Source organism: Tenrec ecaudatus, chromosome 8 (assembly GCF_050624435.1).
Source record: "Tenrec ecaudatus isolate mTenEca1 chromosome 8, mTenEca1.hap1, whole genome shotgun sequence".
NCBI lineage: Eukaryota > Metazoa > Chordata > Mammalia > Afrosoricida > Tenrecidae > Tenrec > Tenrec ecaudatus.
Genome location: NC_134537.1, coordinates 109,650,665 through 109,665,452, shown reverse-complemented (window position 1 = coordinate 109,665,452; position 14,788 = coordinate 109,650,665). Strand labels below are relative to the sequence as shown.

Sequence of the window (14,788 nt, the reverse complement as noted above, 5' to 3'; positions counted from 1 at the left end):
CCCTAACCTAGCCGGAGTCGGATTTGACAGGTGGTAAAAGCGCACGTCGAGGCTGCTGCTTCACCGGGTCCAAACTCATAGTCCTTGCCTGATGCTCCGTTGGCCTTGCTGAGAAGCTGCTACTTTTAACAGATCGCTTCCCGATCACACTCTCGGCTCAGGCACTTCCCCTTGCACCTGACAACCGGGCTGGGGCTGGACCTCAGTGGAGCCGGAAGCTCGGGAGGGACAGTGAGGGCCGGGCAGTCGGCAACCTGACTCCCATTTCTTCCACCTAGAAAAGATTGTCGGTGTCGACATTGTTCTGCGCAGCTTGATGGAGCTTAGCTTTCATCAGGACGCTGCAGCCGAGCTGCCTCCCTTCCACTGTCTGTGGGTGCAGGATCCAAAGCGCCAGCTGGTGACAGCGTTTGGCCGTGTGCTTCTGAGAGGTCCGTGGAAAACGCTTGGTGATCACTCACGATGTGCTCGTCAGCGGTGGTCATGCTGATGAACTGAACCATCTTGGCGGTCCTCTGTCTGCCGGGGTCCTGCCAGCCCTTTTTCTCCCCAATGAGTTCCCTCGTGGAGTTTCTCCTGCCAGCTCCTTGGAGACGGGTGCAGGGAGTTGTGGGGTGGGGTCACCTTTGTTGGTGGGGGCAGGAGCTCCCCACTGTTTCAGGTCCCGCCCCCTGGGATGGTTACAAAGACATCACAGAGTGTCCGAGGTGGAACCTGTGGGCCAGAGGGCCCCGCAGGCCAGACAGGCAGCAGAAGGTGCTTGTTGTAGGTACTGCCCTCCTCCCCACGCCCCCCTTCTTACTTAGCGTTTGGGACACCACATCCAGCAGGTTATTAAAAGGAGCGTGATTTGACATCTGGGATTGATTGGGGCTTGGGGTTATTGGTGTTTTGTTTTGTTTTGTGAATTGAAACGGGCGGTGTGGTAACCACTAACTCTCCCTTATTCTTTTCTTGCAGATGAGCTCACAGTGCCTGCACTTTACCCCAGTAGCCCTGAAGTGTGGGCCCCGTACCCTCTGTACCCAGCGGAGTTAGCACCTGCTCTACCTCCTGCTGCTTTCACCTACCCCGCTTCACTGCATGCCCAGGTAATTTATACCCATCGGCCACCACTGCACCCACTCCTCCACCAGCCCTTTCAGACCTGGTTCCCCAGAGCACACCATACAACTAACACCTGTCCGGCTAACAGACCCACCTTCAGGAGATTAATGATCCCTCTCAATCCAGCTGATGCTCCTCCGGGACTTACGAGGACCGTCTGACAGCAATGACGTCACCCACTGCCTGATGTTTGCCCCAGACGACACCTCTCTCTCCCTTAATGATCTCACCCTCACATCACACACGAGGGACGGGGGCGAGGTTCCCTCCCTGGCTCGGCCAGCTGGAAAGTGGGTGTCACCAGAGTGGAGGCGTGGAAGGGGCTGCAGGGGAGCCGGGCACTGGTAGCTCGAGTCGCGTGTGTCTGTGCGTTTCTGTGTATTGAAAGACTTCTAGTCTCATGTTCTCCGAGCATCTAGGGACCCCAGGGGATGGGGGGGAGTTTGGAGCTCCCAGGAAGAAGTCTTAGATAATGCTCTACACGTGCTCTGGGGGAAGATTAAGGGCGGCGGCCCTATTTTTAGGAAAGGGCAGGAAAGGAGGTCTAGAATGTAATTACAGGTCAAGGTAGAGATCGCGAGGCTAGCGGACTTGCTGTCTTAGATAAGAATAGCCCAAGTCTGACAAACAGACTCCTTGGTCACTCCACGAAGATGGCTGTCCATCCGCTAATGCTTCCTCCTAGCTCAGCTTCTTGTGTAAGTAGCAGTCAGGGTTCGACGTGGGATCAACCACGCCTTCTTTGTCCTGCAAGAGCCATGAGAAACGCCCACGGAGGCAGAATACTGGTTGCCTTAGTTCGAATGCGTGGGTCACGCTGCTGCTCAGTAGGAAAGCCTAGTTTTCTAAGCAATTGTTGGGCTAAACAGGTGGCCTTTCTTCTCTGTTTGTTCTGCTTTGTGTTTATTGACAAGACTGAATAAAATAAATAGCTTCCTAGAAAATGCTTCCTTCTGACTTAAAACTCTTGCATGTTGTACACAGCACACTATCGTGATTGAGACCCATAGGATCAGCACAGCCGCACGCACACACACACCTACACTCGTGAGAGTTTACTAAAGCCACTGGGTCATCCTCATGATGTCCTTCCACTCTCAGCGGAGTGCTGGTGCCTGGGCCGCCTGGCTTCCCAGCAGAGTCCACGAGAAGGACTTGGGAGCAGGAAGTAGAGTGATACGTTTGTGAAGAAAACTGTTGGTGATAGTGCTTAGCATACTTCACGCAGAAAAAAGTAGCAACAATGAAAGGCGCGCTCACGACCCTGTATTCCTCAGTGGGATTAGTTGTGCCTCTTGCTCCTCGCCCCCCACCCCCACCCCTTTGTCCATGTCATTGCTTGGTAACCCTGCAGTGGCAGTTAGCAGAGGAGGGAGGCAGTTGGCATGGAAGAGCAATCTAGAAATTGTATGCCAAGTTATCCATAGGTTCCCTACTGTGCTAGAGGTCACTACGTAGAGGATTGGAGCAACAAGAAGAGTCCGTATCCGTTTTATCATCCACCCACCCCCCTCTTTTTTCTGGGAATGACATGTCCCTTTAATCCCTCTTCTCTGCTTACATGACCCAGTTGTAAAGCGGAGGCCGCTAGCCCCTGACTTATGGGGTTCCATTCTGCCATTAAATTAAACATCTCTTGCCCCCTCCAACCCCACCCATTATTCTTTTTTTTAATTAATGCCTTTATTTATGTGTCTTGATAAATCTGTTAGCGTTTTAAAGAGTGAACATCTGTGAATAACATGAGCAAAGTATGCACTGCCACATATTAGTGAGACACCCTACCCAAAAAACAAACAACAAAAGCATATCACTGTAACTGATCCTTCTTAACTCAGATGTGTCTTCTGTCGAGGGCTTATACTACCTGCATAATACAGGTCAGTTGGCAACTAAGGGAAATTGTAATGAATACCATGGAAAAATGCCACGTGTGCATAGTCTTTTGACTCTCCGTGGCTTTGGCTAATCGGCAACAAAGCCTGTCACTGTTTCCCCTGGATGATCAAGAGTTGGCAATGGCCAGTAAGGTCTGGGAACTGTGGCATTGGGACATGACATCTGGGTAATCAGCCTTTGGTTGTTCACGTAACGGTTGAACTCCGGCAGAGTTCTGGGAATGTGGAGGGAGACCGGCTTACAAAATCTATGAAATCAGAGCCTTTCCACTGTGAGCACAGATGGGGAGAAAATGCCAAGATTAGACTAACTCGGCCATCGGAGTTCATGAGACACGTTGCCTGTGTTGGAACGCATCCCCTGTGAGTTCTTTTTCAATCTTGTGGTTTTCCCATCCTGGAATCCCCTTGGCGTTGCCACACTTGCCCTGGACTTGGTGGACCTAATCTAAGTCAAATCCACGTGCTCAACCTCCCTTCTCCTTTGGAATAGTCCCCGCGCAATCTTGGCTTCTCCAGCCTAAAGACTCAGGAGCAAATGCAGCCGTTTAAATCTGTGTGTCCAGGGTGAAAACCGTAGAATGAACCGGTGGAGGGTTCTCCTGTCAACTGGTCTGACCCACTTTGCAGATGAGACAGACCTGAGAAAATGGAAAGTATTATCCAAGGTCACAAGTGACTGACTCTACCCTGAGTGTGCGCGGGTCACCTGGTTCCCAGCCCTTGCACTTTCCACCCTGCGGGTCTGCCTAACCAAAGACGTGTTCTTTAACGAAATGTCAGAAAGACTGCGTTCCCGTGGCTCCTCTAACTCGATGGGAATCCCCTCAGAAGAGTCCTGGAGGCAAAGCAAGGGAGACAGGACTTACCTTCACCGAAAGGGCCTGAGAGAATTTTACTAATGGGAGGTCGAGCAGAGAGGGCAGGCCAAAAAGGCGCCATCTCCCTCTGGATAATGCCCTTTCGTTTCAGAAGTCTTATGTTGTTGGAGAAACTTCTAAATAATGTTGCTTTCCTTAGCAATGTCGTGCCCTGTTTTGAGACATGGATTTTTTTTTTTTCTTCTAGTGTTTCTCTCCTGAGGCAAAGCCCAACACACCTGTCTTTTGTCCACTTCTCCAGCAAATTAGATTTGTCTCTGGGAATGTGTTTGTAACATACCAACCTACTGCAGACCAGCAGAGGGAGCTCCCCTGTTGAATGTGCCTGTTAGCCATTGTCCCCCCCACTTTTGCAAAAACAGACAACCACCACCCAATTTCTTGGCAACGTTTTGAGATATTTCAATAAAAAATTTCATGCGATTGAAATGATTCCAAATAGACTGCAGCGTTTTGTTTTCATGGTGATGTGATTTTGGAACCAAGGTGTTACCCTCCGCATCTGTAGGCCACACCTCCCAGGAGGGCACGTGAGCTCGCCAGGTGAAACAAATGGAGGGAGGCGCTTTCTATGCACCACCTGTGAGCATCCCAGTGAAGGAGGGGTCAGGAGTCATTGAATGGGGGTGGGAGAGGGGGAACTGAGGTCAAATCCCAGACTCGGTCTCTGTGTGATGGCCTTCCTGCCCCAAATGGAAGATGCTAATTTGCCATCACATCCCACTCTGACCAACTTACTGTCCGAGACAGTAAGGCCACAAGCAGCAAGAACTGGCTGGATACCTTTAGAGATGAAAGCAGTTTGGTGCGGCCAACAGCCTGACTTCTAAGAAGATCATTAGCCGCGATCAACCTGTTTCCTTCCAAGGTCGCTGGTATTTGAAATGGATGAGGTCTATTAAGTATGTCACGGTGAAGAGGAGAGCAAGGGCTGTCCTATTGCTTTCGGGAGGCCTCGTGACAGCGCCGTCAGCTGTCCCCACACCTTGTACGCACACATCTCGGCTTGTTTAAGGCGGGGTTCGTTTCTGCTCTTCGTCGTGTTGCTGAGAGAGAGAAAAGTCAATACCATGCACTATTCTTGACACCTTCTGAAAGCACACCACCACTTAGCCTCCACACCGTTGGTCCAGAAACCCTTGCAGGTAAGTAAGGCTGAGGGAGCGCCGGAGCCCTGAGGGCCTGAAGTTCCTACAGAGTGCAGATATGACTGCTCTCCAGTTTACGGTTGTTACACCCCACCCCACCCCCACCTGCAGACAGGAAACCAAAGGAGATCACGGCCCAGCAAGGCCTTCCTGGGAGCGAGACATGCCCCTGGGGACATCCCTTGTGACACCCTGGGAACTTTTTTTTTTAAGGTTAAACCTAAAATAAACCCAGAAAAGGACCATGGGAAACGTGACCAGGAAGGAGCAGAGGGACCTAGGAAGCGGGTCTGCGTTGCTTTAAATGCACCGCTGCCCCTTGCCAACCCTAGCGTACCAATTAACTCCGCGCCGTGGGTCTTCATGAGAAATGTCACTGACCGGCTTCTCCCTCTTGTGTCACTGAACCATCCCCTGTTGAGATAGGCCAAGAAGAACACGCAAAAGGGTTTGGTTTGGCCCAGCGTGTATTTAAGGAGGGCGCGTCCTCAGGGAGTAGGGAATGCCTGAGTGTGCGATCAGGTGAGCGGGCCATCCCTTGGACATCTCCTGAAGGGGCAGCATCCTGTCCAGCTTCCCTTGGCACGCACGTGAGGGAAACCCCTCTCATGTCTTATTTCTGTGCCTCCACCTGCGTGGCGGGCAGTAGCGGTGTTAAATGGGGCTCGGTTCTGTAAGGAAGCCTGCAAACAAAACCACCTTCGAGGCCCGGGGAGACCATGTACACACCCGACTGCGCTGGCCAACCTGCCCAAAATAAAGGAGGTTTCAGGAAAGAGTTGCAGGATTCTGGCCACTTGTTCTATAACTCCCAGATCCAAAAAGCCTTGGTGACAGTGGCGATACATTGGGTCAGCAGTTTGAAACCGCCGGCTACTCCAGGAGAGAGAGAGGAGGCTTTCCACTCCCGCAAAGAGCTCGTCTCGGAAATGCACCTCTGCCTTGTTCTAAGGGTCACTTCGCCGGAATGAACTGGACGGCATGGAGTTGGATCAAGTCTTCACCTTGACCTCCGCGTCGGAGGGCCTGGATTCCCCTAAGGTACAGTGTCTTCCTCCGGAGCTGGGGCCTCTCTGTTGGAAGAACCACCCTTTGAAGAACTGCAGAGCTTGTGGGGGGGCTCTTCAGCCCAAGACTCAATTGTTTCCAGACATTGGCCCTTCACTCTAAACCGGAAACTCTGTGAAGGTCAAACTGTGAGGAGGCGCCACTTTAAGAATGTTCTGGCTCCCGAATGAACGAGCCTTGTAGCTCCCTGTGCTGTTTGGTTTTTCATTCACCGGGACTGTCTGCGTGAGCTCTCCTAGGGAGCAGACACATCACACCGAGTATGCCCAGGTGGTTCCCATCTTGCCTCCATGTTAAGAGACATTGCGCCCGGCGAGTTTTCTGTACTGTCCTGTGTGTCGCCCTGGCCTGTGCTGACTGCACCCCTTCAGGTGAGCTTCGCAATGCTGGTTTTCCTTTCTGAGTCCAGGGTCTTCCTGGAGCAAAGTTGAAAGTTCATGCTCTGGACCTGCCAATCAAACTCTGGCTTTGCCAGCTAATTGCTTTGATTGAGCAAGTTCTTTAACCACGCTGGCCTTCCAGTTCGGCGTCTGTAATGGGTTTTCTAATCCCACCTGCAAAAGACTGAGTCTGGTGGTTCTCAACCTGCCTCATCCCTCCGCAGTGCCTCATGTGGTGGTGACCCCAACCATAAAATTATTTTCGTTGTTATTTTCTCACTGTCATTTTGCTACTGTTATGAATCGGGCGACCCCCAAAGGGGTCTCGACCCGCAACTTAAGAACTGCTGACTTAGTTAGTGCCTGGCACATAGAGAGTTAAATATTAGCTAAAGGGGGGTTAGCATTTCCCTCGGATCTTTAAAAAAAAAACAAAACGTGAATTTTCAGCATGCAGTAGGGAGTGCAGGACCAAGACACTTCTTACCTGCCCAGCTGTGATAGTTCATACACCTGGGGTTTCTGGGGGAAGTGAGTGAGACAGATGGGGGGCAATCAGTGTGAGTGCCACCAAGTCTCCAACGGCACCTGCCCTGCACCCGCCAGTGCGGTCCCCATGGCTTGTGCCAAAGCTGCCAGGACTGACTCCCGACTAGGAGTCACTCCTGTAGCTGACCGTGTCACATGGGCTTCAGTACATTCTTGATGTGCTGCACAACATTGAACCCGTTGGCTAGGGATCAATAAGTGAGCACAAGAAAGCCCTTGCTCAGCTGGCTTCTAAGGTACTTCAACCCTACCTGGGTTTTACAGGTGAAAGGAGGCTTTGATCCTGTAGTCAGGAGCCATGGAGGTGGGCGGGAGAGAGACAGCCGTACTCAGGAGTAGATCTTTGATGTGGTGGGAAATCAAAAAGGGAAGTTGTTCACTACAAGTTCATAGTAAGTTCGAGCAAGCTCATGCGAACTTTGCTAATAGTGATCCTACACGGTTACCCACACACCTGCCTGAAGAAAGCCATTCCCCGATGGGAAACTTCCCGAGTGGGCATCCACTGACATCCCAGGTCTCTTTTTCTCACTACTGCCTTATCTTGCTTTCTTGTCTGAGAAACTGGAGAAGAGAAAGCCCCCTGGCCAGCCGGCCGGCCCACCCAGCCCTCCCTGCACTCTGCCCACAGCTCCACCACGACTCTGCTCGGCCTCATTCCTAGGCCATGGAGGTTTACACTCCGTGCCTTTCGGGAGATTTTTCCCTTTAGGGTCTGTGTCCTTTGAGGGCCAACCAAATCCTCTCTCCTGTTCACCCTTCTGTCCCTTTACCGCTTCTGCTGTTGGACTTTGGAGGACGAGGGAGGGCCCCCTCCAGCTGTGAAGTATCTTCGTAAGCATGTGTGGCCATTGCCACTTCAGAAGCCATCTTCATTTCCCTGGGACGCCATCGCCAAACGCCACAGAGCAGGGCCTTTAAAACATACCAAGTTCCTCTCCTCCGGTTCTGGAGACTGGAAGTTCAAATCCAGGGCACTGACAGGAAATCCTATGTTGGGTTCTAGGGGGAAGATTCTGTTTCCCTGTCTCGTTCCGCTTCTGGCAACTTCTGGATGTTCCTTTGTTTATAGGTGGGTCTTCACGTGATGTCTTCTTTCTCGTGTACGACTCTCTCTCAGCCCTCTCCTTTGATGAAACACCACCCAAAACCCTACTGGAGCAGTAGCTCATGTAACTGAACCGATGAAAAAAAGAAAGAAGGGGGTGGGGTAAGCTACCCAAACAAGATCGTGCTTTATGGGTCCTCCGGGGTTAGAACTTGGAACATGTTTTTTGGAGGACTTCGGATTCTTTCATGTGATCCAAAGGCATTCACCCAGAGCCTCTGGGGATTGTTCCGTTGGCCGGAGTGGGTGCTCCTGAAGCCCCACCAGAAGTGGTCTCCTGGTGATGTGGGGGGCTTGCAGGGGCATCACACAGTGCAGTGAGGGCCACTCCTAGAACTCTTCCTCCTGATGGGTGGGCTGCCTGGCCCCCAGGAGGGGCCCTGTGCTTCCTAGACTTGTCAAGCCCTTTCGGAGTTGTCTTTTGGCCGAGACTCAATTCCCAGATCCTGTATGTTCCTGGGCCTCGTCCTCTCCCCTGGATGTGCTGTGTGTGTGTGTGTGTGTGTGTGTGTGTGTGTGCGCGCGCGCGCTCCTTACCTCCTCTTTGAGTAGCAGAGTACCTGTCACGAAACTGGGGCTCAATGTTTTGAAGCTGAGCCAACTGGATTTTAAAGGCAAGTCGACAACTCTGCTAGCGCTGCGGAGCCATGGTGACTCCCAACTAGCGGTCAGCAGTTCAAACCACTGCCATGAGGCAATGCCAACTCAGGGACCCTGTAGGACAGAGCAGGACTGTTCCTGGGGGTTGCCAAGGCTCTTAGCTTTCCTGGAGGAGTCTGGTGGCTTTGAACCCCCAGCCTTGCTTTTAACATCCCTATGTTTATCCCACGGCGCCCCCTGGGATCCTTCTGGAAGATTGCAGCTTCCAAACCCTGTGGGGCAGTTCTGCTCCGTCCCACATGGTTGCTGAGTCCTTTGACTCACTCCATGGCTCTGCGTTTGGTTTCTGGGGGGGGTGGTGGTGGTTGCTAACTTGGAGGGTGTAGACCAGCTCTGTCATCTCACAGAACCTCAATTTCCACATCTCTGAATTGGAATAACTCCCGCCTGATGGGTTACTTTGCAGTAGAGTCAAATACTCAGCATGGCATCGAATAGGAATTACTAACATCTTTTACCATTTCCCCCTGCCCCACGCCCCCCCCCCACACACACATACACACTTGTCAAGAGCCCCGGGGTCTGTGGCCCTCCCTCTAGGTGGAGGAAGTATTTTGGAATCAGGGACAGCTACTAACTAGAGAACCCTGAGTTTTCTTTTATTGAAGCAGCTGAGAGCAGTAGCCAGGGGCCGTGTGTACGGAGTGAGGGCTGGTGGTCCTAAGACTCCTGGCCACCTTCCACATGCAGACACCTCCTGAAAGCAAGGGACGTCTCGCAGCAAAGAAACTTGCCTTTCGACTTGTAGCTCGGGAAATGAGAAAGTGAACTTTTTCTTGAGGAAAACCGATTGTGACAGGGGTATAAAAAAAAACCCAAAAAATCAACTCCAAATGGGATGATGTTTTATTCAGGATGTGTGCTGCCAGTGGGGAAGGCCGGACCCTGGTGACAGGATGGGAAAGTGGGAGGCCCCGGCTGCAACCCCCAGTCCTTCTGCCACAAAGTGCTTCTCGCTTCGCTGGGCTCTCTGCTCCTGGGGCCCTCTAATGGCCCTTGATAGCAAACATAGTTAAAAATTAACAGTAACGAAATTAAATATGGATGACAAGCAGCCGCTGTGGACCGAATCTGACACGGGGTGTGACACGCCTGGGTGCCCTCTACCCACTTGGCGTCTCAAGTGCACTTCTGGGCCACCCGGGCACATTTTGCATGCCTCTTTGGAAGATTGCTGGGACGGACAGGGAAAGAGGCGAAACGCCTGGTAGAGAAAAGGAGGGCAGGAGCTGTCTTCAGAAACCCGCCCTCACTTGGTCTTAGGTGGGGGTGTTCAAAGTCCTGGGACCTGGCTCTAACATCCAAGTGGGCTCAGCTCCTGAAGGTGACCCACAATCCAAATTGGGAGGTCAGGCAGGAGCCTGGCGTTCTGCAGTCAGGACTTGACTCTTCATCTGGTGGGGTGGTGAGAGCTCGGGCAGGCCTCGCCTTTGGGCAAACTCGCATCAAACACCGAGTTTGCCTGGGTGCTAGCGATATGTTCTACTGCCCTACTAGATGCCAGATGCGCAGTAACACGCCGCTTGCACTGTGTCCTCTCGATGCCTGCCAAAGGGAGCCCTGGTCGCGTAGTGGTTATAAGTTGGGCTGCAAATTGTAAGGTCAGCAGTTCGAAACCACCAGCTGCTCTGAGGTAGAAAGGCGGATCTTTTGTCTCAGAAGCTCACAGGGGCTGTTCTGCCCTTGTAGGGTCGCTGTGAGTCAATGGAAGTGAGTTTGTTTTGTTTTTAAGTATCTTCTTAGGATTCCAACTCTCAGGCCAATTTAACTAAAGAGGTTTTGAGGGGAGGGGAGAGCAGAAGGCTCGGTTACATTCTACAAAGTTCTGCTTGGTGGGCATCTTTTCCCCCAGCAGAGAAACCCCACGACCATGTCCATGCACTTCTTTCTGGTGGACGCTCCGTTAGAAACGGAGAGGCCTGCTCTTTCCGAGCGCTGTCTGGAAGGACATTCCTTTGTCCGTGCTGCAGTCTGGCTGGTGGCGTTGGAGTTTTTGTTCGGGATCAGGGTCTGCTTCAGTCTTGGCCCCTCTCCGCAGCCTGTCAGCCTGTGCGCAACCTCGCTGGTGGTGTGGCACGCTGCCCACATGAGCACCTTTGGTCCTGGCCTCGGTGGGCAGTCGATGGTGAGGAGATCCCTTTCAAGACAGAATTGCTGTCTGCTTTGAATCGTTTTTGAAACCATGTGTTCTCAGTAAAGAAAGGTATTTTGAATGATATGAAAACCAACTTTTTTTTTCTCCCGAGGGGGTGTGGATTTTGATGCCCTTAGTGGGACACATGTCACCAGGAGGTCTCTGGTGCTGATAATGGTGGTGGGCCGGGACCTCACCAGACTGCTGCAGGCACTCAAAGTGGGATAGGAGCTTCCCACTAAACCCCAGAATGGGGGTGGAGTGTAGATGAGTACTCTAAGTCCCATGGCTCGTGGACGTGTTAAATGAATGTTGAGACTGGGAGTCCCTCTTGGGGATGATAGCAGAAACCTGACCGAGGAAGTCCATACCTTAACCGTCAGCTAGCAGCCTGTTGTTCACATTAAGGAGTTGTTCAGGTTACTGTCTTGGAGCGCTTTGCTCAAAGAGGGATGGCATAGACATCTAGGAAGCAGTCGGTTTGATGGTCTTTCAGCTCTCATTAGTTCAGAGCAAGAAGTGTGAGTGTCATATTGGGGTACCTCAGTCCTGCAACCGACAGAAAGCCAGCAGTAGGCGGGACCTCCCAGACCACCATTTCTCAACACCAGCAGATGTTACGGGCTGTTACATGGGAAAACGGCCCTGTAGTCCCCAGGGTGAGCCTGAGCCAAACAGGGCTCTTCATTGTGGAACTTCTCGAGACCTTAATGTGTCTCAAGCATCTTCTCCGGGGACATCCACTTTGCATTTCTGTTACATGTCTGGCTGGGAAGCAGCTGCAGACCAGCCTCCTTCCAGCCACACTTGGGAACCTTAATCAAAAGCAGTGCGTCTCAAACTCACGGCGTGTATCAGACCCCCTAGGAGGCTGGTTAACACAGACCACTGGGCACCCCCTCCCGAATTTCTGCATCCCTAACACATTCCAGGTCATGCTGGTGGTCCAGGAGCCACACCCTGAGAACCACTGACCTGGACTCAGCCCTTCTTTTCATAAAGAAGAAAAAAGCGAAGCCGTTCACACCCACTGCCACTGAGTGCCTCATGGTAGCCCCTATATACAGGACGTCTGGGGCTTTACACATCCTTCCAGGAGCATACAGCCTCCTCTTTCTCCCAAGGAGAGGCTGCCTCGAACTGCCAACCTCATGGTTAGCAGTCCAATGCTTATCCGACAGTATCATCAGGTTCCTTCTAAGGCAGTGGTTCTCAACCTTCCTAATGCCGCAACCCTTTCAAACAGTTCCTTGTGTTGCGGTGACCCCCGACCATAAAATTATCTTCGTTGCTACTTCATCACTGTGATTTTGCTATAATTTCACAGGGCAATCCCTGAGAAAGGGTCATTCGACCTCCTCAAGGGGTCGCTTGGGACACTTTTTCCTGTTAATGGTGGTGGATTTGTGCACCATCAAAATCAATCTCACTGATTGTCAAGTGTTAAGCTGGCAAATGTTTGTTATGTGTATTAGAGACCCCTCATTAAGACCATAGCCAAACCAAACTCACTGCATCGAGCCGATTCCAATGCGTAGCCATTGATTGAATGCGGCACCTGTAATGCACGTCTTCCGACTGTGTGGTCTAATGTGGAGCGTGGCGACGGGCGTGATTGTCCGGAAAGCCGATCTCACGGTGCCAGTAATGGCGAACCACTGGGGAAGGCAGGGGTCCATCTGGAGATAAGTCAAGGTCTGTGTCCTTGACCACATTCTTCATGCTCTCAGTCATGTTGTAGTTTATGGCTCTGATCATCTCGGAGCACTGGTGATGCTGTGGTTAAGGTACTCAATTCGGAACCAACAGATCCGTGGTTTGGGCCCACCAGCCAGTCCGTGGAAGAAAGATGAGGCGATCTGCCCCATTAGGATCCCAGCCTTGGAAACACTGCCTGCAGTTTTCCTCTTCCCTGTGTAGGGGGCACTCTGAGTTGAAATCCACCAAGGACAGTGAGTTTGGTTTTCCTGTTTGTTTTGATTAAGGTTTCTTATCTGTCAATGGAAGAGGGTCGGAGTCATTGTTCTGAGTATTTACTACTTCTCTTGGAGCCTGAGCTGGGCAGTGCTAACCATCATAAGGTCAGTAGTTCGAAGCCCCCAGTCAATTTGTGAGCGAAAGATGGGGCTTTCTACTACTCCCATAAAGACTTACAGACTCAGCACCCCCAGGGGCACTTTGATCCTGTCTTGATAGGGTCATCACTGTGCTTTAGCATCCCCAATGACAATTGAGTGTGTTTTCAGTTTTACTACTTTCTGTGGCACTCCATTGTATTGTTGTTGGCATCTTTCTTTTCCTGGGCATCTGTACTGTTTTTCACCTACCTGTTTCAGTCTCAGCCTCAGTCATTAGGTACCCTTCTGGGTGTTAGAGACTCAGCGTTCACCCTTTGGAAGGGGCAGCGTTTTAAGTGTCATGGTAGATTGTCAGGCACATGGCCCCTGGAGAGTAATTACAGTCACTTACCCACTGTCATCAAGCCGGTTCCGACTCATAGCAACCCAGTCGGACAGAGTAGCACTGCCCCTGGGGGTTTCCAGGACTATAAATCTTGAAGAGAGCAGACTACTGCACCAGCCACTCGGGCAAAAGAGGGCTGCCTGCTCCCTTAGCCCACAGCTTCAGAAAGCCTCCGGAGCAGTTTTACTCGGTCCTGTAGGGTCTCTCTAAGCGGGAGTCCTGGTGGCATGGTGGTGATGAGTTTAACTGAGATCCTCAAGGTTCACGGTTCAAAACCGAACCACCAGCTGCTCCTCTGGAAGAAGGGTGGGGATTCTTACATTCATGAAGAGGAACCATTGCATCATCTCATGGGGACTGTTCTCCCCTGTGCTGCAGTGTCACTGTGAGTCGGCATCCACTCGATGACAGTGAGTAGCAGAGCAGGATAGGGGCTCTCTGAGCGAGAACCAGCAATGTGGCTTATTATTATTAAACTCTGATGAAGAAGGTGCTGTTGTTTTCTTTGTTGGTCAGGACGTGTCACCTACCATCTGTATCAAGGGTGTTCACGGCCACTGACCCAGAGTCTTGGTCCCTGTCAGTTTGAGATAGGTCAGGAACTTGGAGTTGTAGAAAAGATGGCACGTGTGAGCACGAGAGCATTTTTCTGTGGATGGAATGATGGCATGTTGGGTCCATTGCTTTTCTTGGAACGCCATTCCATGGCACTAACAAGGAGATCTAAACTCTCCGCGGGGATGTAGCTTATCTAACGCAGGGCTGGGGTCCCAAGCCACTGCAGCATAGCGGTCCACAGCAGAGCACTTTCACCTGTCCCACCCACAACCCAGAAGGAGCCCTGGTGGCATCATGGGCTAAGCATTAAGCTGCTACCCACACGGTCAGCAGTTCGGACCCATTGGGACTTTCTCTGCCCTCAAAGAGTTACTGCCTCGGACACCCACAGGGGCAGCTCTCCTCTGTCCCTTGTGTAGGATTCGTGTGGGCATTGGCTCGGTGGCGGTGACTGCTCCTCATTCCCCTGCCTGCCACCTTAGAGACCGGGCAGTGACCGCACAGGCAGGCAACACAGTCTCCGGGAAGAGGAGCCGCAGCCCCTGGGTGTCAGGAATGCAGGGAGAAGCTTCCGTACCCGCCTGGCAAGCCCCCATAGTGCCCAAGTGTCCTGGCCTCTCATTACCACCACCCCCTTACACACGCACACACCTGAACATTGGCCCTGAGCTGAGCTCAGAGGAGCACCTTTGCTGGGTCCCTGTCCCAAGGCTGCCAGGAGCCCCGGGCAGGCACACGTGAACGTGAGGGAGAAGGCCAGGGCCATGTGTGAGTGGGGTATGGCTGCGTGTGCGAGAGCTTGTCGGACCACGGAGCGGGCGCTCTCGGTCACCT

General features: G+C 52.1%; 1 protein-coding gene across 3 annotated transcripts in view; it reads left to right on the top strand.

Annotated features, from left to right (window-relative positions):
- Nucleotides 1-14,788, top strand: part of RBPMS (RNA binding protein, mRNA processing factor) — a 184,932-nt gene that overhangs the window by 153,645 nt on the left and 16,499 nt on the right. The window contains exons 6-7 of one of the 3 annotated variants that reach the window (XM_075556726.1): nucleotides 961-1,091; nucleotides 4,074-4,325. The exons of 1 other annotated variant lie outside the window; for it this stretch is intronic. In XM_075556726.1, the coding sequence (XP_075412841.1) occupies nucleotides 961-1,091; nucleotides 4,074-4,205 (263 nt within the window). In that variant the 3' untranslated portion in view covers nucleotides 4,206-4,325. Of the gene's footprint in view, nucleotides 1-960; nucleotides 1,092-4,073; nucleotides 4,326-14,788 lie in introns of those variants that run through there. One more of the 3 variants, XM_075556727.1, reaches the window with a different exon arrangement.